At 37.5% G+C, this 23,135-nt stretch overlaps 1 protein-coding gene and 1 long non-coding RNA gene across 3 annotated transcripts in view; both read left to right on the forward strand.

The window, feature by feature from the left end:
- The window catches only part of LOC140339897 (ovostatin-like), a 51,642-nt gene extending 33,400 nt beyond the window's left edge, over positions 1-18,242 (forward strand). Inside the window, exons 5-23 of the mRNA XM_072424810.1 lie at positions 2,012-2,168; positions 2,802-2,854; positions 3,017-3,037; positions 3,733-3,901; positions 5,056-5,140; positions 6,288-6,414; positions 7,171-7,285; positions 7,481-7,596; positions 8,079-8,237; positions 9,718-9,948; positions 10,971-11,028; positions 11,699-11,841; positions 12,021-12,170; positions 13,401-13,571; positions 14,783-14,939; positions 15,898-15,967; positions 16,702-16,933; positions 17,230-17,353; positions 18,190-18,242. Of these exons, the coding sequence (XP_072280911.1) occupies positions 2,012-2,168; positions 2,802-2,854; positions 3,017-3,037; positions 3,733-3,901; positions 5,056-5,140; positions 6,288-6,414; positions 7,171-7,285; positions 7,481-7,596; positions 8,079-8,237; positions 9,718-9,948; positions 10,971-11,028; positions 11,699-11,841; positions 12,021-12,170; positions 13,401-13,571; positions 14,783-14,939; positions 15,898-15,967; positions 16,702-16,933; positions 17,230-17,353; positions 18,190-18,242 (2,391 nt within the window). The remainder of the gene's footprint in view (positions 1-2,011; positions 2,169-2,801; positions 2,855-3,016; positions 3,038-3,732; positions 3,902-5,055; positions 5,141-6,287; positions 6,415-7,170; positions 7,286-7,480; positions 7,597-8,078; positions 8,238-9,717; positions 9,949-10,970; positions 11,029-11,698; positions 11,842-12,020; positions 12,171-13,400; positions 13,572-14,782; positions 14,940-15,897; positions 15,968-16,701; positions 16,934-17,229; positions 17,354-18,189) is intronic.
- A 340-nt stretch (positions 18,243-18,582) lies between these two features.
- On the forward strand, positions 18,583-21,122 carry LOC140339785 (uncharacterized). 2 transcript variants are annotated; one of them, XR_011922550.1, is made up of 4 exons: positions 18,583-18,665; positions 18,912-19,014; positions 19,827-19,890; positions 20,950-21,122. It is a non-coding gene; the product is annotated as an uncharacterized lncRNA (long non-coding RNA). The 2 variants fall into 2 exon arrangements; XR_011922549.1 differs by having other exon boundaries at positions 19,827-19,885.
- The last annotated feature ends 2,013 nt before the right edge of the window (positions 21,123-23,135 follow it).

Below are 23,135 nucleotides of genomic sequence, written 5' to 3' on the forward strand. Positions count from 1 at the left end.
TTCATGTCACTAGGACAGGCAGTATGGTAAAGAAGCCAATGGGGACCACAAGGGTAGACTAGGCTTGGCTTTAATATATATTGTGGCTATAAATCAACACCCTCCAAAGTTTGCCATATATGTTTCAGTAGTTAGGAAATCCAAGAACTGTATCTAATTATTAGAATCAATCTATAGCTCATCCTCAACTCAAAATGATAAACATAAATGAGATCAAACTAAAAAGAACATGTTCTAGTATAGGACAAAGCACATTTTGTGAAGAATCCGCAACAATGTGTTAGTCCATGTTGTGGTTGGATAAAAATAGTGGATGTGTTTTTGGGGCTACCACCCCCATACCTCATTCATCAGAACTTATAACTTTCAAAAAGAAGTCTGATAGTTTTTTCAGTGTTTACCAAGTCAAAGTTTTAATTTGCCTAAGAATTTTTTTAAAGGGATGTAAGTAAAACAAGATGTTGTACAGAATTCTTATATTACAGTACAGTATATAGCGTCAACATACAGTGCTTTACAAAGTCCATTTTCATGCCACTTATATGTATGATTAATCCCTGGTATTTTTTTCTTATTTAGGCTTCTTATTCAACTATATGCCCTTATAAATGGGGGGGGGGTTTGCTCCTGGATTGTGTTGGCTATCTTTGTGACCTACCTAACAATTTTAGAAATTTTGCCCTTGATGCCTGCTTTTTGTTAAGTTTCTCCTTTCTGGATTATTGTTTTTTTTTTTTTTTGGTTTTTTTTTGGGCTCCTAAACGGTCAGCCAAGGTCACCTAGACATAGTGAAATTCCGAATGCTTTCTTTTTGGGAAATTTCCAGATTTTATTACATGTCATGCAATTCCACCCTTCTGTAATTTATTAGTCTTGCAGTAACTATGCCTTTGTGGTTTTATGGGTGTGATTGAAGTTTCTGGAAGTCGGCCAAGGTGTTTTCACAGTCCTTTAAATTCAGCTATTAGTAGTGTGATGAGCTGTGGGATAATTGTGTTACATAAGAGTACAGGTTTATACTAATAAAGTAATGCCTGGAGCTAACAAGGGTAAGGAGTGCATGGTAAGGAAAGGGTTAACTAATGGAAAAAGGGATTGTCGAGGGGTGTAGGTGAGATAAGTGGGATTGGTTAAATGTCTTGTAAGTGGGAGGGGTGTAAAGAGGGTAAGGCAGGAAGTTGGGGGGGGCAGTTATTTGGGACCATAAAGTAAAAAGTTGCCCTTCCACCTGTCCTTTAATAAGGGTGGAATTTGTTAATTGGAAAGGCAATTCAGAGCGAGTTCTTGAGGTCCTCGGGTGGGTGGGCAGCATTAGGAGTGTGGTTAAAAGGTGGGAAGGCTATCATGGTGTGGCATCTCATTATTGTAAAGTTAACGGTATATGGTTTGGTAGTAGTAAAAGAGGGGTGGAAGTAAAGTTTCATTCCTGAGTCGGTAGTAAGCATTGCTGTAATGTAGCTCGATGGCATAAATGCCAATAACTGTTGGCTTCCTCAAAGGTACCCTGCAATGGTCTTGGGCTCCGGCACACCATGCCTTCTGTCCAGTGCTCCCACTCTCAATAGTCATACTTATTATTGGAGGGGACTACACTGGAAGAACGGGTGCTCCTGTTAAAGTGCTTTTATTATAAGAAGCTTGTTCTAAATGGTAGAGGCCTTGTAAAAGAATATCAACAGGGCTTCTATATTTATAGCTAGAAAACCAGATGCGATAGTATTGAGGGAGGAGTGCTCCATGTCCAAAGTCTTTCTTAGCAGCACTCTTATATTGTTCCTTCTCTGGAGAACTTCCAATTAAGTGAAATCCCTTTCAAGATTCCTGGCCCAATTTGCTTTAGGTGCAACTAACCGCACTTTATAAAAACTTTTTACAAGTTCACCCATGTGCATTTAGCAGTTGGGTTGGCACTAAGCGTTATAACTTCTTTTATTGCAAAAACTGAAATTCTAAGATGTCAGGTAAATGTAGTTCACCATCTTGGCTCTGATCTTCCTCCCTATTTCTGCAGGTGCCAGAAATAGAAACAAAAACTCCAGTGTTTCTCAGTGTCTACGCTGTTAGTACAAACTACAACTACACAACTCGCAGGTCCGTGGTCATCGCCTCAGCTGGCAATGTTGCCTTCATCCGGACAGATAAGGAATTGTACAAGGGTGGCCAGGAAGGTAAATGACCTTTTTATATATTCATTGAGCAAATCTAGTATGTTTTTAGACTCTACCTTACTCAATGTTGCTACTTGCTAATCTAACTTGTGATATCTGCTGCACAGGTGTACTTTGTTAACCGATTTCATGCATGTATTTGTAAAGAAAAGTCATAAAGACAAACATTCTCTATAACAAAAAAGTGTAGAGACTGTATGTAAGCCAATATGGCTGCCCTACTTTATAAGGACATTAAATGAAACTACACTGTTCTACCCCCCCCCCTTCTCTACGGGGTAAAAAAGTGTGTTTGCCCATGTAGAAGATTTTCTCCCCCTCTTTTGAATACTATTGTGAATGTGAGGAAAGACCTCTAGAAGGGAGATCAGACCAAACCCATCTTCCCTGCTAAGGACCTACCTTGTTTGTGATTAAACATAATAAAATGTAAGCTGTTCTGACAATTATGACAAATGCCAAACCGGAAGACTGGCACATGTCTGGTGGTTGAGTGGTGATCTTGGTTGACACTCATGGCACATTATCGTTAATTGGGACTTCACATTGCAGTATGGACACTTTATTATATTGCTGTTGATTTTTGCTGTACACAGTGCACATCTTATCATATATATGTTTATTTATTTTCAGTGCGAATGTACTTGATATCTTTGGACAATAATTTACATCCAGTTAATGAAATGGTGAGTAATGTTGAGATCTCCTGATTTTCTTTTTAAAAATATCAAAACTCTACCACTAAAATCTCCTTAACTTGGTAGTAAGCAACAATATGTACAGAATTTCTACTCCTATCAGTTCATATTTTCTAAAAGTCTAACTTTATTTCTTTTTCTTTTTCCTAGTTCCCTGTCATCCATGTATTGGTAAGAAAGCTTTATAACCTATTGCTCAATAAAATTATAATAAAAATACTAGATGATTGATTAATTGTTAAAAAGAAGTTTTACATTTTACTATTTGTCTCCATTTAAAACTCCCAATGGCATTTTAGAGTACTAAGTATGTAACTATACAAAACTGTTAAAGAAAATATTCCTCTTAATATACCTCTTAATATACAAGATTAAAAAACACAAATGTGATCAAATGCAATGATTTTTATTTAAACATATAACTATGTGATGTTCTCCAAGAAAAGCCCCCAAACCTACTGCTCCTGTTAAGACCTTTCAATTACTAGTTTTAAAAATTAAGAATTGCAATATTTGAATATTATTGCTCAGTAAGCAGAATGAACTGCAGTTTTACATATTTTTGTTGCTAAAATGATTATGTAAGGTCAAATTGTTCTTGACAAAGTACGTTCCTTACCATAAAAGGTGATGAATGATAAGAGCCTATGATGTTTAATATTTGGTTGTACATGGCCCCTCCAAGGGCTTAACCCAGGGATGTGTGACCATCTCTTATTTTGAATACCTGCTGATAATTCTCACCTCTTTCTTCATCTTTTGCCATTAACTGATACATATACTGTACATTACTCTCATATCTTTTGCCTTGATATAGTAAATCTGTAGCAGTTCTTGCTTTACCTTTTCTAAATTTACCATTTTAGGATCCAAAGGGGATTCGTCTGCATCAATGGCTCAACCAGAGTACAAACTGGGGCTTCCTGATGTTAAGTTTTTCTTTGCTTGATGACTCTGATTTGGGAATTTATCAGATTGTAGCTGAAAGACAGTCAGGGGGTTCAATTGATAAAACAATTTCTGTTGAAGAGTATGGTATGTGGGACTTTTATTTGCCTCCTAAAACAATACTTATAGAAGAATCTAGCAGTAGAGTTTGCCATGTTACATTTTGGACACATCATCTTTGACAACTTCTATGTTCCTTTTCCTGAATGCATTCTCAGATGCCAGAAGTGTTTGCTAAGTTGTATGTGAATGTGTACATTTAAAATAAAAGCAGACAACTGGGGGGGGGGGGGGACTCATTTTATTACAAAATCCAAAAGTCTTTTTATCTTTATACATAAAGCGCAAATAGGAAAATGTTATGTTTTAAGGGGAAAGCTTTACAATAAAATACTGTGTAGTAATAATCATAAATTGGCAGTTGTGACTAAGTTGGTCCCTAAAAATATCTTTGGAAACCCTCCAGAAAAATAGCAGTGCAATTCCTGGAAAGTGAACCTGCCAAGGTACTTTACTCTACTCTTTACTCTTTACTCTTTTTACTCTGTCTTTACAGCCACATAGTTAGGATCTGCAGTGTGAGATTAAAGGCACTGCTAGTTTTAGGATTTGGTGAGATTTAATATCGCTACTTGCTGGAGGCTCTGACCTTAAGGAAGCAAAGCCCGGCCTTTACCAAGATAGCCACTTTAGTATAAAACAATATATGACATGTTGGTAATAAGAGGAATCTGTTTATCCTTAGAGATTTTTAAGCTTCCTATACCTGACCTTTTTTGTACATTGATTATTCAATTTAGTAATTGGTTGTGTTCGTTGAGATCTAAACCTGCACTGCCTTAAAAAATTGCTTGGACATCCACACATAATGTATTGTTAAAACTTGTTGGTCAGAAGACATACTACGCCTGTGGAGGCTTTCCCAGACTTTATTTGAACCATCTTGCTCACTGCCCCACATATACTGACAAATTGATTATATTAACCTTTTTGTGATCACAGGTTATTTAAAACTTTGGTTAAGTATAATTTATTCAGACCGCTTGTCTCAGAAACATGGCATGAAAAAGCACTAAGCAAATAGATCCTTCCTATTGCCTGTGTATTTCCTAGTATGTAATCAGGATAGAATGTGAGCGCAAATACACCCTACTGAAAGTATTATCAGATGCCCCCACCCCAAAAAGTAAAACAATTTGTGTTCAGTTAAAGATAAATGACAGGTATTTCTTATCTTTCAGCGTTGCCCAGGTTTAGTGTAATGATGAAGGCTCCCAATACTATAACTATGCAGGACAAGAATGTTTCATTTGAAATGAGTGTCAGGTAAGTTAACAGACAGTCGTAGTTGGGATAATGAGTCCTTTATACCTGCATTGTCATTAGATTTCAATGTTACTGAGCATGTAAGCTGCTGAAAATCTTCCTGGGTCTGGTAGTGGTAACGAGATTTTGCAAAAGGGCTTTAGTGATCCAAACTAGCAGGGTATCTGTAGTGTAGATTTAGAATCTTTAGCCCTGGAACTCCCATTGGCTGTACCGTAAGTAAAGTTGCGGGATAAAGTGGAGTTAAAGCAGCCCAGTTTGCCTATCTGCATTTCATTCTCAGGTGCCACTATTGTCATTTCTTCCTAGAAACTATCTTTGGCCATCTTGCTTGTGCCAGAATGGCAAAATTCATTCATGCCTGGCACACACAAGGGAAGCTGGGGTTGCTGGGTGATTATTGTAAAGTGGGGCTTTAGTTCCACTTTGAACTAGCCCAAGAGATTCCTTTTTATATCTTCTCCATGTTATAAATTGGTCAAATCCTAACCAACACACTAATGAATTCAAGTTCTGTGAGTGGAATGATGACATTCAGAACATTGTCCAGCAGAGGACTATAATCAAACAAAAGCTGCATGACGGGTCACTGCTTGCTTATTGAGCTATACATGTTGAGGGGAAAAAGTCAGCTAAAAGGATTTGCTTGGTGTCCTAAAAACGTGACAAAAACCTATGGAGAATAGCATAGCAGGTTGTCCCTTATTCATCTATATTATAGAACAAAACCATGCTTTGTGTAGTAGTCCTTCATTCTTCTGTCACTGGAAACCAACACAAAAGGTAATTTCCTGCAAAAGTCATGAAACATCTGTAGGCTACTCTAACCACTATCAGTAATGGTACGGAGCAGAAGCCAAATAAAAATAAAGCCATGAGTTTAATATTAACATCTTAAGAAGTGGTTTTGTTTAATCTATAAACTTAGCGTTTTATCTTCAAATGAGTTTTGCTTTCCCATACAACTCCATTAGAATGCTAAACCTGCTTAAACAGGTTAGGAAGTCAAATGCAACTGTCAATGAATTCCTAATGGGTCAGTGACTGGTATCCATTTGGGACTGAGTTGACAGCCTTCAGGCTTTTGTTCACAGTTCATATTTTCTGAATGGATTATATGCTGAACTATACGTTTGCTTTCTTCCAGGTACACATATAATCAAGGGGTCCCAGGAAAAATATCAGGAAGAATGTGCAGACCGCCAACTAATTATTATGTTGGGAATGGCTGCTATAAAAATCCTGATGGCATTTGTGTGCCCTTCACTGGAGAGGTGAGATCCAACTGCAATCAGAAATCCAAATCTGTAAATCAAAAAAGCTGCATTGTAAGATTCCTATTAGGTCACCGTTCACTGCAAATCTTCACAATTATTCGGACATCATTGCATGACACCATGCATCGTATAAATGCTGGACGAACATAGCCACTAGCAGTTAAATGCATATTTACAATATGCTGCAATGCTCTCACCACCATATAAAAGCATTGTGCTGAACAAGTGTAGCCCCCACCATGGAATGCCTTCATGCAATGCAGTTCATTGTATTATTGTGTAAATGGTCTTTTATGCATTTATAAACCAAGTGATTTATTGTGTGTGTGTGTATACTTTAGTAAAGCGTTTGCTGCTGCAAGCTGTGGAATGTAGGCTTGCAAAAGGTTTCAGTTTGATGCATTGCAGACAATTAGTTTTATTTGACCTTTGTTTCATTGGGTCACAGTTTGTAGAATCTGAAAATGGTGTTCTGGATAAAATCTACTGAAGGGAATTGTATTAAAAACTGGGGTACACCGTGTAATAATGCGAGCTGGTCAGCCATTTATCGCTTTTAAAAGGTATATGCTATTTTCTTAGAAAGAAAGCTCTTGCCGAGTCTCTCCGCCAATCAGTTTTTATTTTTTTATTTATTTTTAGTTTTTATTTCATGGCACCACTACCCTATGATTTATTTGACGGTTTGTTTCTTTTCCTTGCAATATTTCTTCTTTGATTGTTTTACACTTTTGTTTTTTTTTCTTCTGTTAGACTGATTCTGAAGGTACATTTAAAGGAAGTGTTGATCTTTCAACATTCCAGCTTGATCGTACAGGATACCAAATGAGATTCACACTGCAGGCCACTGTGACAGAGCAAGGAACAAGTAAGTGATTCATTTGTCTTCTGTGTAAAACATTTTAATTACCCATTTTGGTTAAAGCTTTTCACAAATTTAGAATGCAGACGTGTTTCTCGTAATGCCCTTTGCAAAGGAAGCATTACTAAAGTAGGATCAGATTAACTATAAAACATTGTACTGCTTCCCGATGTATGAGTTTTGTATTTTGCTTCATGACAGATGTCCAGGTGACTGAAACCAAAACCATCTCAGTCACCAACCAGTTGGGTCGTGTCTATTTTGACTATAAGGTTATGCTTCCATATTTCAAAAAAGGAATTCCTTATCCTGTGGGGGTAAGTTGCTTTAGAATATCTTAAAAACTAAAAATAGATTTGTGTATTCTATATTGTCATGTCAAAGTGTGGCAACCATTTGGCCCATAAATCTGTAATATAACCTAATAAAATACTTGCTGTAAATTAATTTTAATTTCCAAACTATATATAGAACCTTTCAAGTGTGTGTGTACACAGTATAATTGCTGAGAGCAAATTAAGTGTGCAGTTCTTTCCAGAATTTTTGATCTGATCATAGGCACAACTGAGTCAGAACATTGACTTCTGCCATTGGTCTGATCATCCTTTCTTACTATCATTAAAGATGGGATAGATGTGGGAGGCTGGGCTTTTTTGGTGTCCACTTTGCAAAATCACACAAGAGAACTTAACTTAAAAAAAAATGGGAAAGGATATAACATATATAGATAATAGGGTCTGGCATGTTGTGGACAAAGAAAATGATGTTGAATTCAGTTGACATTTTCTGTGCATTACAGATTATTGTTGAAAATGGTCTGCAGCAGCCTGAAAGTAACCAGGTGGTAGGACTCCAAGTGGATGGGAAGATTGTTGCCAATATGACCTCGGATGAGAATGGCAAAGCTGAATATGAACTGGATACATCCGAATTTAGCACTTCATCAGTGCAGCTAAATGTGAGTGAGTATTGGTTTGGCTACATCTATATATCAACATTGCGTTAGTTGTGTAAAATGGGGGGACTTTCTCTAAAGTGATTAGCTCGTCCATTTTTCTACAGCCAACCCATTTTTCGGCACTCCAGAGTGATTGCACAGAAATTTATGTTCTGTAGGTCAAATGTTCTATAGCACAGACACATTAAACCGATTGGTTAATATTCAATTACCATTCTAAGTGAAGTTTGCTCTGCAGGAAACTGAGCCACCTAGAAGGCCAAATACTAACAAAGTGGGTATAGGATCTATGGGTATAGATCCAACTCCATTGAGTTAGGATCTATAACTGAAGAAAACACCAGGCCCATTGCATTGCACTGCAACACTATAATTTAAAGTACTGGTGTTTGCATTTTTTTTTGTTCCCCTAAAAGGTAAATTAATTTGCATATTGCATTGCTTAAAATATGAATGAACTTGGTTTCTCATAATTAGTTAATTTAATAAAATTAACCATGTGAAACATAGTGGTGTAAAAGGCAATCACACTGACAACTCCAGACTTTGTATACAAATTCATGTATTTATATGCAAAGCTGCCTTTTATTGACTGATCAGTAAATAAAAGTGGCTAAATTAAAGGCTGTGCTTTCTCCAACCAAACCTCCTTGTTAGTCCCCTAATATGATAGGTGTCCTCCTTTGCCAACATGGAGCTTGGTAGATAAGAAGGCTGAGCAAATTTAGCATTTGCTGGAGAGCTGTAAATTTACATAACTTCTGCCTCTTTTAGAGAAGACGCTAAAGGAATAAAATGAGGTGGGGGGTGGTGTAAGGCAAGCAACCTCTAAAATGGGTACATATTGGGATAGATGACCTGTCTAAGGCCCAGAGTCCAGTCTTGTCTCTGGCACAAACTACATGGAGTCTGTATGTTCTTCTTTTACCTAGCTGACCATTACAGTCCTAAAAGATAGTTATATTCATTCTCTACTATCTAAATTGTGTTGATGGATTTTAGTAGGGTTATTGTACTTGATTTTGCATTTAATATATTCTTTAAAATCCAGTAATCGCTGGGTAAGGTAAATGTTACTAAATTTCACTTAAGCTTGGTGAGGGGAGAAACCACCAAATTTAGATCTCTTCACTGGAAATTTATGACCAAAAGTAGAGCAAAAATCTACATTGTGACTTTATTACACCTATGCTAGTGACCACTGCACCCTCCATTTCTTGTACAGTATCCCAGGACTAGAAAAAAGGATGGTAATAAGCAACTGTATTTAACTCCTTCCCAATACAGTAAAAAAAAAAAAAAAAAACTAGTGTTTTGGCTTTTAAATACCCTGAAAAAGTTGGTGCTGTATAAATTATTTTTTTTTTAATGACCCCGATAAAAGGTTTTAGCGAATACTTGTATGTCTGCTAGTGTGTATTGGTATTCATTGTTTTGTTTTGTTTTGTTTTGTTTTGTTTTTTGGATTGTTGCACAACAGTTGGTTTACAAGGATCAAGAACAATGCTTTGACGGCAACTGGATAGTTCCCACTTACTCCACTGACTCTCGCACCATTGGTCGCTTCTACTCTGCCACCAATAGCTTTATCCAGCTGCAGGGCCCCAAAGAAGAGCTGCAGTGTGGTAAAACATACAACATCAGGGTCCAGTATTCATTTGGCAAAGATGCTCTGGCTGAAGGAGAAACAACCATTAAATTTGCCTCTATGGTAAGGATAAAAAGGCTCAGCATTTGTATAGTGTTTTGGGGAATAAATGGAAATGGATCTACTCATACATCGGCCAATAAGGTTATTCTCTCCATAGTTAGGTTTAGGTAGGGTTGTCTTACCCAGACCCTGGCTATCAAATTTAACTGGTAAGCTGTTGGTGCTTTAATGTTCCAGATATTTTGGAGTGCAAAATTGGTTGCAAGTTTGAATTGCATTTCCCTGTCTTTATAATCTGCTTCTTGCTGCAATATGTTCCAGCGAGATATTTCAGAAATCAAGGAAATGGATGACATGCTCAACTGGGTTCTTTCTGTAATGTTAGACTTTTTTTTGCTACTCCTAGGTACCACCTAGAACACACCTGCATTAATAGCCACATGGGTTACCTTAACCAGAGCACACTAAAATGACAGATGTCTTCCAAGAACAGAATGGAAATTGTAACCTAAAGTCACCCTGTATAAATAACCTGCTCACTCCATGGTGGCTCAAACAGAATGTAATTAGAATATTATAAAATGTTGGTTTACCTTTTGCTTGCAAGGCTCAAATAAACTGTATAACTAATATATTATTGATATTATATGGCTAGCCTTTGCACGGAATATCTACAGTAGCCAACTAAAAATCATCTTTTTAGGCTTTTTATCTGTGCCTGTCCTATAAAATATTTTGCACAAAATCCTATTTGGTATATGTGTGTGCATGCAGCGCAATATACTAACCTTGTAGTTTTGTACTTGACTGACTGGAAAGGACACCTTTTTCTTTTCCTGAGCAAAGTTCGTGTATTTACAAAATACATTTTTAAAATGGTTATTTTATTCATAGATAAAAAAAGCAATGTTTGCAGTAAATGCATACATTCCAGCTTGTTAACATTACCTCCTAATGTATTGGCCATGAGCATCCGGAATACTTGTTTTTGGCAATAGTATAATCTATTGGTGTAATAGGGTTCGTGTTCCATACACTGGATTTTACTGATCTGTCCCTCTCACTTCTACTTCTTGCTACAGGTCATATCTAGATCAAAGATTATTGAGTCTGGTGAACATGCCGTTGACCTCTCTAATTGTAAGTAACAACACCAGGCTTTTCCACCCTTGTCTATTGTATTGCACCATTGTATCAAGTTCCAGATCAGGGTTGTCATTTTAAGTTAAAGATGGGAGCTACTGGGAACTTTTTTCAGGAGTTCATAAAATATAGTAATAACTGTTCAGAAGTTAATAAATCAATAGGATAGCCATGTTACTAAAGCTAAAATTCTTTTGGCTGCTGGTCTGGAAGTTCTGTTCTTTTGCAGAACAGTCATTGCCTCTTTATTGGTGACACTAGTCACTGTTCTGCATATAGGGAGGTATTCCCCACTGGGCTATGTAGTATAGCACGACATGTATTAAAAATGGGTGAAAATATTTAAAAGCACTCAAAATTCTTACCCAGAACCTCTATTTCGCAATGTGATATGGGTCTGCTCATTTTACTCCCTCTAGCAAAAGCATGTTTGGGCAAATGACACCATATCCAATCAGGGAGCAGTACCTTTAATAAAAAAAAATGGTTGGCATAACTGAATTCAATATGTAAGAATCATTTACATGTTCAGGGTAATTATGTCAAACAGATTGCAATTTGTCAGATTTTGCTTCCCGGCAGTTCACATGTGGTGCTAAATCAATACTAGCACTATATTAGAGGTGCTCTGATGGAATCAACGAATTACATTGTGGCTTCTTCTCAGCTCTTCAAGGAGAATTCAACCTGACCTATGAAACATCTGTTAATCACGTTCCTTTGGTCCAATATTCTGTACACTACTTGCTGAAGGATGAGTTGGTGGGAGATGTCATAAATCTCGATTTGGAGAAGTGCTTAAAAAATAAGGTACGTAGAAAATACTCCGTAAGTACTCCTAAAATGTGACAAGCCAATCCCAACTACCATGTACATAGATGCATACATTGGCTTTATATAAACTAATGAAAGGTTTTCTGATTTCCATCAGGAATAAAACTCTTCTCAAATGTCAAATCTTTTCATGCAATTTCAATATTCCTCTACAGGTTTCTGCTAACTTCTCATTGGAAACGGGAACTCCTGGCTCAAATGTTTCCTTGGCTGTAACTGCAACTGCACAATCTATGTGCCTCGCCAGGGTTTTTGATTCCAGTCTCCAGCTTCTAGACCAAGGACAACACTTTTCTGCTGCTACGGTATGATACTGATGAGGATAACCTTGGGCAACCTGTTTGTTTTAAATTCCATCATTTGGTTAGGGATTGTCCATTTATTAATTTATACTTGATAAATGCCTTAACTGACTGTCAATTCTTGGTCACAAAGCTGAATTTCAGTGTACACTTATTGTAGATACAACCAATCAACCCACACATAGAATCCATATTTTACCTGACTTGGCAGATAATCCAAATTTGAGGATGCTTTTCATCAAAGCTTCACAGTTGTAAAGAGCAATCCTACATGTAACTTTTTTTTCTTTCTTTGCTGTAGTACATATTATAGGACTCTATTGGGTATCTCTTGTAATACTTCTAGCAACCAATTTTCACACTTTTTTGGATAGGGACTTCTTGTGTAAAACACAGTAGATTTCTGATGAGGACAAGGCTTTTATGTAATCCCTCCACCTTTATTATACCTGAGCAAATGAACCAGAGAACTTATTTTCAATCATATAATGAAAAGTTTTCAGCCTTGCAGTCTACACCCTGTTCTAATACAAATATCAACTTAGCCATACTTTTAATATTTATTAATAAAAATACATATTATGTAACAAAATGGGCCTGATTTATTAAAGACTGGAGAAGATAACACTTTCCTGTATTTTTGTGTGCGGATATGACTTGCTCTGATATGAGTTTTTTGTAAAAAATCGCTACACACAAACTTCATGCCACTCACACAGGTCCTTTGTGACCATATTGGGAATTGAGGTCACTAAAATGAATAATGGTTGAAGAAGGAATTGAGCAGGTGAAAATGGGTAGAGGGTAGATGGGTAAGAATATTTGTCAAGGATGGGCTTCAACACAAACATGGTGGATGAAAATCATTAAGTTTAATTTTGGATTGTATAGCAGGGAATGGAACCAAGTCAACATTTTATTGCAGCCTGTGTCTCTGTTGAAGTAGATTTCTTCTAATTGGGCTGATGACAATGGTCACCAAAACAATGATGGGGAACAAACTACTAGAAGCTGTTTCCAGAACAAGTGGTATATCTAAATCTTCTTCTGTTGGCAAGTTCAGGAGGCATCTGTCTAAGTATTTTTGTAAAGACTTCTCTTTGTGGCATCTCTAAAACCAAAGTACTGTAAAATCTCCCCAAAAGGACATATACAGATACAGTACATTGATTTGAAGTTTTACATACAACTGAATGAAGGCTTGAGTGTAATTCTGTGCCGTTAATATTACAGATATATAATGCTCTTAAGTTCAACCGCTTAACTGGATATTATGCAGAAGGATTAGATGTAAGTCCTCCTCAGCCTCCATGTATTGATGGTGACAAACAGATCCTGTTTGATGGTTTATACTGGCAACCTGCTAATTTCAATCAAGAACAAGATGTCAGTAAGATTTATGGTGTAAGTATTCAGTGCCTGCTTAAAAAAAATGGCTGTGTAACCTCAAATATTGTCTAAATGAATATAAAGTGGAAATGGAGCAGTGCATGTGACAAGGTTGAGAGAGGAACTTCTTAGTAGGTTTACAAATGGGTATTAGCACGCCCTGGGGACCCTGTTGACCTAGCTATTTATCTTTAAATAATTATGATCTTGCCTATTGACTGACGCTAAAGATCAATTTTGCTATTACATAGTCACTAGTCTGCTGCAGGCATGAGGATGCATTTCAATAGTTTCAGTACTCATTAAGACCACATGGTAAAACGGCTTGCAAAAGTTGTTGAAGGCTCTGTCTAGCTGGAAATTCTGTTCTGATCAGTCCTTATGATATTGTGCATGGCCTTTTACATATAAGAAGTGGTATACATTATTTATAACAGAAATATGGCCGACTGTTTAAAAAATGGACCCAATACCTCAATTCACCTACTCTTCTTCTGTCTTGGTACCGCCACAAAGTCCTATAAGTGCCTGCCAGTGAAGTCCACCTAATACAGATTCTTGTTATGGGGTGGTAATAATGCTTCATTGTACTGAGCAGAGTTGTACCCTGTGTAGGTTATAGTAGGTTAAACCTTGCAGGGGGGGTATGACCTTGTCAGTGCTAATTCTTAAAACCTGCAGCTTGTCAATACCTGATCATGCCTTGTCCTGCTTTTTGGACTGACAGCACTGCCTCTGTCCTCTGATGCTGAAACCCTTCTATTGTGAACTACAAGTATCTAGGAGAGGGGGTGTGTGAGAGAGTAAACATTACGTTTCATTTTGAGTCCAGATTTGCTAGTTCTTCGGATTGCCATAGTACTAAATTACCTTTAAACCATTGTTTTGTTAAGCAGGCATACCTTGAGGATGGCCCAGCTGTTTTATAGTTACACTCCAAAAATGTTTGTGATGAGGTATTGCTAAGTCTTCAGTTTACCCTTATTTATTTTTTTGCCTAGTAGATTGGTGGTTTCTGTATATGGGACACTGAACAAAACGTTTACAGCCATTCTATTAGCATAATGACCTGGGCAACTATTGCAGTCAGGTGGTCAACATCCATACTACTTTAGTGCAAGCTAAACCATTCTCTTTCTGGTATTTGGTTTGTTTTTTAATGCAGTCCTCGACATTAACACTTTCTGTGCTTTGTTCTTTTTCTTTCTTTCTTTCTTTCCTTTTAGGCTATTGGTTTGCATGTGATCACGCATACACGTTTCCAGCAGCCACAACTGTGCTTACAGCCAACCCGATTTACCCCATGGCTTGAACGACCAGGAGGAGGATTCAGTCTGGCAGTTGCAGATGGTGCTAGTACTACTCGTGAAACTACTGCAACTGGTAAAAGTTCACTAATAATTTGTTCCCTATAACCTTATTAAAACAATAGGAGGCTAAAGTTTAAAATGTGTAAAATTTCAAGCTCAAATTACCTTACATTGGGGTTGATTTACTGAAGGAATTAAGACATGGCAAAGGTAATTCTTGCTCTGCAAGGAAAAATTTTATTGAGGTGAATGAGGTTCATCCAATTATGTGCAAGCATTTTATTTATTTTTGAGGTTTATGTCTTTGCATAGGAGCTGGATGTTGCCAAAGTGCCAACATTCAAAATAGTATAGTATACTCCTTATATAGTATAATCAATAAAAATGGCAATATAATTCACACGAATGAATAATTTAATTTTACATATCCCCCCCCCCCCCACTCCCCTTTTGAAGAAAAAAAAGCATGTGTATCAAGTGCAGTTCCAGGACACACCGCTAGTATAAACAAGATTCGTCTTTTTAATGGCACATAAGATATCATTAATTTATTGAGTTGGACTTGGGATTGTGAGAAAACACATTTTCCTCCCAAGTAGCAATACATTTTTATAGGAAAAAAATGCAATTGAAATAGGGTTTTATGCATGTAAAATATATTACGTTTAACTGTTAAGGATATGTTGGAGTAAGTTACTATTTTCACTCGGTCCAGTCACTGGAAGACCCAAAGTGAAAACTACTTCACTGGGCTCTGCACCCAAAACACTGTTAACAGAACAAGGCTGAACATGGAGTGTCCACTCCTTTTCCTCGATTTATCCATGCTCCGCTTTTTATAGCAGCTGTGTATTTTTCCTCCTTTTTAAAAGCAAAAAGGTTATGCTTTTACTGAGGATTGTACATAAGAACTCACTTCGGATGTTTAAAGTGATGAGACCTGGTTGAACAGTAAACGTGTTTCATGCCTTACTAATAAATCCTTGGCTCATACAAAAATTTTATGCAAATATGTGACTTTTCTTTCCCAGGAACCATAGAGATAGCCACTGTGAGGAAAGACTTTCCAGAATTATGGTATTTCGGGAGTCTGCATCTCGGGTGAGTTTCTGTTCACAAAGTGAGTTTCTGTTCACAAACAGCCTATTTCAATATTTCCTGTTACTTCACCAAAGGGGTGTTTTCATGCTACTTGAAAGTCGTTGGTATATATTGGGTGCCAAGATTCCCTGATTGCCTAGTGTGTGTGTGTGTGTGTGTGTGTGTGTGTGTGTGTGTGTTTTTTTTTTTTTTTTTTGAAAACTACATGAAACTTTTGTGAATGGAAGGAAAAATGGCCCTAATATAAAGCAGTAATGTAGTTAATCTAAAACTGCCTTTTATGGTACACCATACAGATACTAATCATTTGGCTCTGATTTAAATCTCACAACCTTTTATCTTTTCTTATGTAAATTGTATAGTGTCTAAAGTGATATATTGTCTAATCCAAGTGTAGTGGTAAGTGAAGAACTTTTTTCGTTGCTAATGTAGTGATAAAGGGAAAACAGAAATGCTAAATATTGTACAATGTGCCATCAAAAGGCTTTTATGGAATAAGTGACCGAAGGAGTCCTATGAAGACACAAAGTTCCTTCAGGAGGGTCATGTCGGAGGAGTTAAGAGTGCTAGGTAGTCTGACTCTTACGGTGGCATGTTTCACAGATGTTCTGATTCTTCAGACCAGTAATGTGTATATAAACTACAAAATAAATAAATGTAATCCTTTTTATTGATAAATACAAGATTATAACTAACAAAAAATATTTTCTTCTGTTCTCCATCACACTTTGCAGGGAAACTGGTTCCACTCAACTTGATCTTGAGGTACCAGGCACCATCACAGAGTGGAAAGGTGATTTAGTGTGCCTCTCAAATGCCACCGGTATAGGCATGACCAAATACCCAGCCAACTTCACTTCCTTTCAGAAGATGTTTGTGGATCTTGCATATCCAGCATCCATTGTCCGTAAAGAAACCATGCTTCTAGTGGCTTCTGTTGCCAACTACATGAACAAATGTGCCAAGGTAACCACTGACTGCCTTCCTTTTTCCTAGGTTGTTGAAAGCCATGTGAGAAAAGCAAGAATGAGTCCTGCTAAGTCTTGTCCTAAGAAGTCCTGCTAATAAAGGCCATTGAGATAAAAAGAATTTTCATGCCATCAGAAAGCAAGAATGGACTTTGCATAGAACCCCATACTTGCCATCTGTACAAATTAAGGGTTTTGGGGTACTGATCATATTTACCCCCCACATCTTGTAAGGACGAACTTCGTGGTTATCAAATCTAAATATTCTGAGACTTGTTTTGTGCACTTTCCTAGGTACGTGTCAGTTTACAGAATTCGGATAACTACGTAGCTGTACCAGTTGAGCAGGACCCAGTGAAATGTGTATGCTCACAGGAAAGAGTCTCCTTTTCATGGAAGATAAATGCCACATCCTTAGGTATTACCTGAATTACTGATTTTAAATATCACACACACCTTCTGCGTAACCATAGAAGGGCTGTACCGGGGTTAGGTCTGTATATATAACTTTTCTAACACGTCTGCAGCCTGAAAACAAAAGGGACAGACCAAGTAAGCAAGACTTTAAAAGGTAGTTAGCTTGCAAGCAAGATTGTGAGGTAAAGATCATGACTGATCATGACATGATTATATGACAACATTGCCATGCCTTATGGTATCCAATAGGTTTGTATAAATTGGTAACTAGGAAGGGGATTGCAAACCCCCACTCATCCTTGGGAGGCTAGCTGCACCATCCCAGCACATGGTTGGCCCCATGGCATGTGTGCAAACGATGGCATTTGGCAGAGGCCCAGGGGCCGACAGATAATGCAGAGGCAAACCAGAATACTGAGCCAGGGGTCATACACAGGTTAATGATCCCAAGATGCGGTATCCAAAAGTAAAGATAACGCAGAGTCTTGGTCAAAGGCAAGATGATGGTTCAGGCAGCATACAGTCGCAGGGTTAGGAACAGGTAAGGTTAGCAACAGTAAATGTAGCAAAAAATACACCAGCAGCAAGTCAGCCCAGCTTAACATTCCAATGGGTACTGATGACTGGAAGGAGAGAAGTCCCAGCAGCCAATGCCAGCACAGAATTGAGATCAGGAACTACTCCAAATCTCCTTCAGCTGCACACAGTCCCAGAACGTATAGGCATTATTAGGGTGGCCCCTCACAAACATCTACATTACTGCAGACCACAGCTGTGATGTCAACTCCAAAATATGCAGTAAAGACCTTTATGTTGAAATGTGCTTTAATTATTCAGGTGTGTCTAATATCACTGTGACGGCTGGTCTTCGCTCCACACAAATCCTATAGACTTACTAAATCTTGTAGAAGATTTCCCTGAAAAGCAGGGACAGTTATGGAAAAAAGGAAGAAAAGGAGGAGGGTCCCATATGGTTGCCTTTATTTTTCAGAATGGTATGCCAAAATAGCTTATCTAGGTGTTAAGGTCTACTAACTGTAGACATTTAATAATTATATTGTCTGGATTTTCTGTATGCCATATGAAAGCTTGTGTAACAATCCAATAAAAAAGGTCTTGGGGGTTCAAAATAAAGCACCAGTGCAGGAGACTAGTTTATTGAAGCTCCGTTAGAGCCTAGCCAGACTTGTATTGTGCATGGTTATGACAACTGGTTTACGTTCAACTATTTTTTTTTCCAACTTTTATAGTTGCAATCTCAATTTTCCAAAGCTGAAGTGAAGAACAATCGTCTCTTCATCTACTTTGACAATGTAAGTCCTACCCCTGGGTACAAAAAAAATAGTTTTGTGGGAACAAAGGGTTATCGTCATAGCAAACAATGTATTATAATAGGTGTGACTGTGGCAACTGTAAATGCCTGAAAACGGTGGTAATTGATCAGAAACAACCTTCCTGTGGTTCTGACTGAATCATGATGGCAAATCTCACCATTTCTCATGGGGCATAAAGTGTAACCTTCCCTTGTTTTGATGTATTTTCTGTTCCATTTTCGATAGATGGATAGTGATGGAGTCTCCTTCAATGTGACACTAGAAATGGGACCCAGAGTGGAGAACTTCCAAGAAAGAACACTTATCCTCTACGACTACTATGAGACAGGTAACATACACTCTTACAAAGGGTGATTTAGATAATGTTGTATGCTTTTCTTTCTAAAGACCCTTTGTGTAAACAAAAATACTTGCTGTTCTCGTCAAAAGTGTAAAGCCTTTCTAAGGTTTAATTGCGTTAATTAGCCCCAACTACTATCTTAGACTGCAGAATGAATGGTTGAATAGTTTAGAAAACCTTGGATAGAACTGATATCAATTGGTACATAATCGCTGTGTAGTCCTAGACTTTAAAGAACATGGTAATGTGTTGGAAATGCATGGAATGCCTAAGTATTGTGTGCAACACATATTTTGTGTTAGAACATTACGTGTACACAAAACCTCTCTGAATATCAGATCCGCGGGGTGTAGAAACAAAAACTAAATATTTACCAGACCAAAAGGAAACGTATAGGAGGTGTTTGCTGATGGAATTTTTTAAAAAGGGATTCATTTTACAGGTTACCAATCAATAGTCAACACAATACTATACTGTGCTAGGGCTGGAAATATGAACGTTCAATACAAAATGTTTGGCAGAGAAAAATCCACAAGTTAAGTTCACACTGGTTCCTTGAGGTGTCTCTGGGACTTCATATCTGGGAAATCTATCTTCCGGAGAGACACAGATAATATATTGAGTAGGATCCAACTCGCACTATGCTATGATGATGGTCCCTCACTTTAATACATTACGAAGGCAGCCTCGGTTACTTAGGGATAGTTATTTTACGGTGATATATATGTGATTTTACACACAAATGTAGAACTCTTCAGTAGTAGTTTGTATTACATCTTATTTTTCGTCTTTCTTTTCAGATGAAAGGGTCTCCAGTCCAATGTATCACCCTTGCACCTCTTCAGGCTAAACATACAAAGTAAGGTTGGTAATTATACTATAAATGTTTTCAAAGTGTTTTCCAATGGAAAACAAATAAATCGGCTAGGATGTTGGTTACAGATATGAAGACACACATCCACTTAATTTGTTCTGGAATCACAATTGGTACAATAGAATACATTAGATACAGTCTCGTCAGGTTTTTCATAGATATATACAGCCCACTGATCTTGGGGATAATAAGTCCAAAGTGGGAGATTTCATAAATGGAACCCTTTTAACAAATAATACCCACTCATTTTTGAAATCATGTCTGTCAATATAACATTTCCTACCTGGAGGTAGTAAATAGTCATTATTGTTTCACTAAACTGTGGTCATGTAAAGATATAGGTGGAGCAGTACACTGAGCTTAGGCCAAGGTGATGCATCATGAGTAATGAGGATCTATGACACCCTGAGCTCAGAAGTAAATCAAGGGAGGCTGGCTACCATTATCACTTGTGGAGAAGTGAAATCAGTTGGTGTACCTTCAGTTTTAATTAAGTTAGCAGTCCAGCCAGAATGGATGGTCTGCATCTGCAGAATGTGCACAACAAACACTGCATTGCATTAGGACATTTAGTAAAATGTTTCCTATAATCATTAAGTTAATGTTAAAGTACAATTTTTATGACTTCAAAATATAAAAGTGATAATTACCTATTGAAATGCTTTTTAAGGGTCTATTCCAGGGTATTAAAACATATGTTGTTTTTTTATTCAGGCTCCAGGCTTACTACTATACAATAGTTTAAATTTCACAAAAATCTATGACTGAAGGAACCTCAGTAAATGCAGTCTGTGGATTTGCTAGAGTACTGCCAGTATTAGTAGTTTGCCTAAAATGGACCAAGGGGTCAAAGTCTGGTGGCAGCATTATAAAGAGGTGTAACAAAAAAGCATCACTGTTGCCTTAACGGAACCATAATAGAGTTGTCACTAATTGGTGATTGTTCCTGGACCTTTAGCCTTTTCTGGTTATTGTTTAACCTACCTCCAACTCGGAGTATCTGACTTGACTATGTGATTGTATAAATGATCAGTCTTTTCTTTTGGCAGGCAGGACATGAAGTTCTGAAGATTTGTCATCCTGTGATCATTCAACAAAGGGATGTACTTCTTTATAGATTCAATGATTAATTGACTTGTTTTTTTTTTAAAAGTCTAATGCTGGAAAATTAAATTCAAAACATTAAAATATTCTATAATAAATATATAAACCCTTACAACAATGTGTTTTTTTTTTTAAATACATCTGTTAAAGGAAGTTAACACCCTTATAGTTTAGAGGAAGATTTGCTTTCTGTTACCACTGTTAGGCTATTACCATGGATTGTAAACATGACCTTAATTCTCAGCATTCTTGTCTGCTTACAGTCAGTCTGGCAAAGCACAGTTAGCTTGTCCACCTTGCATTTCATACACCTAAACCAACAAAGTGCTGGATATGCTGATTCTGAGTAGTGTTGTAACTGGCTGAAAAGATTTGTACCAGGTAAAGACTTCGGAACGAGCGGCATTCTCTTTTGGGTGCAGTTAGTAGGGGCCTCCACTTCTAGAATGCCAGAATATAAGGAGCTCTGCACCAGCCAAGCTTTGTGATTGGTGGGGTTATCTTTCCTGATGGATGTGAAACGCTCATGGCAATGGATCAGTAGCGGAGATGAGAAGAACGCAAAGAAGGCGGAATCTGATCCCACTTGAAATATCTCAGATTGGGCAAGAAATCCAACTCCTCTTTTTATTATCCTAACTCTCCCCATAGTTTTGCCCTAAACTGTTTTAACTGTCTTGACTAACAAAAAATTGCACATTGGCTAGCTGTGTACCATCTTTTATAAAGAGCCATGCTGATGCCTGCCACAGACCGTTAGAGAAAACAGATAGGCTTTCCATTACAGCAGCCTGTCATTGAAAAATCCTGAGCAGAAATACAAAACTGGAGAATAAAAATCCAAGTTTTCATCTGACGGCTAAAAAGCTAAATTCAAATAGAAAATTACATCAAATGCAACTATCCAACCACCACCAGTCCAAATTAAACCCTTTCCGGGTGTGACCAAGTCTACAACTCAAATCATTAAAGGTTCCTTGGCCTTCTGGGTGAGCATCCAAAAATACTCATAGATACACTTCTAGGCCTGGCCTAACTGGGTAGTCATTCTCATGGGATGCAACGGTAACTATTGATTGCCTCCTGAGCCAGGTCAACATGTTTGCACCCAAGTTTATGGGATACTAACACAGCTGTCATGTTCTAATTTTGGGGAACACTGGCTCTTTCCGTTTCCTTTTATACTTGAGGATTCAAATCAGATACAGGGATATAATTGCTACAACATATGAAGCCAACTTTAATCATTTAAAACCTAACTTGTCCTTTCTCCTGATGAATTGTTTTTATCTAAAGTTGCAGAGTAAAAGTAGCACGTTAAAGTAGCAGATATTCCTATAATCCTTGTTTAAGGCCCCCATTTAGACCTTTACACCTTACCTGGCAGATCTAGGCCATTTAAACCTCAATTCTGACTCTTCTTATTCCACCTCTGCTAGCTTGTTAGTTTTAAGTACTTCTACCTGTAGTATGTACTCCGTTGCTGGTAATCGATTTTTCTAGCAAGCCTACAAACCAATTGGTGATCTAAGGGCCACATTAGTGGCCCCTATCGGTTGACAATCACTGGTGAAGGATGAGGGAAGTAAACTAGACAGAAAGAGATTTCCTAAAATGTGAACCATGACTTAATGATTTCAAGTAGGTGGATGTAAGACCATTGACCCCTCTAAAACTGTTTTTTTTCCCTGCAGAGCCCCAGGAAACATAGGGAGATCCTAAAGTAGACCTAAACCGGAACATCAGATTTATTATTGGCTCTTATTATTTATTTATTTTTTACTTGCACTGGAATGTCAGTTCTTTTTTGTGGTCCTTGCTGTGTCCGTTTGCATCCATGGTGAAAAAAGGACATATAAATATTAATCGGCAAACAATTTTGTGTGACATTATTGGCCTATCCATCCACTACTGACCACGTGCCCACAGCCCGCCCTCACCACCTAAGATCTCCAACCATTGAAGAAACCAGTGTGTTGTCCTTTTTGGTTGGTACATTCATTATATATATTTGATGGCATCACTGTCCAATATTTTTTAATGTAGCATCCAGGGCAGCTTGCTGCCTCTATACTTTTTTTTCTGATTTGGTGCCAATTACAAACCCTTGTACAAACAAGTATGCAAGCAG

Source organism: Pyxicephalus adspersus, chromosome 10 (assembly GCF_032062135.1).
Source record: "Pyxicephalus adspersus chromosome 10, UCB_Pads_2.0, whole genome shotgun sequence".
NCBI classification, from domain to species: Eukaryota; Metazoa; Chordata; class Amphibia; order Anura; family Pyxicephalidae; genus Pyxicephalus; species Pyxicephalus adspersus.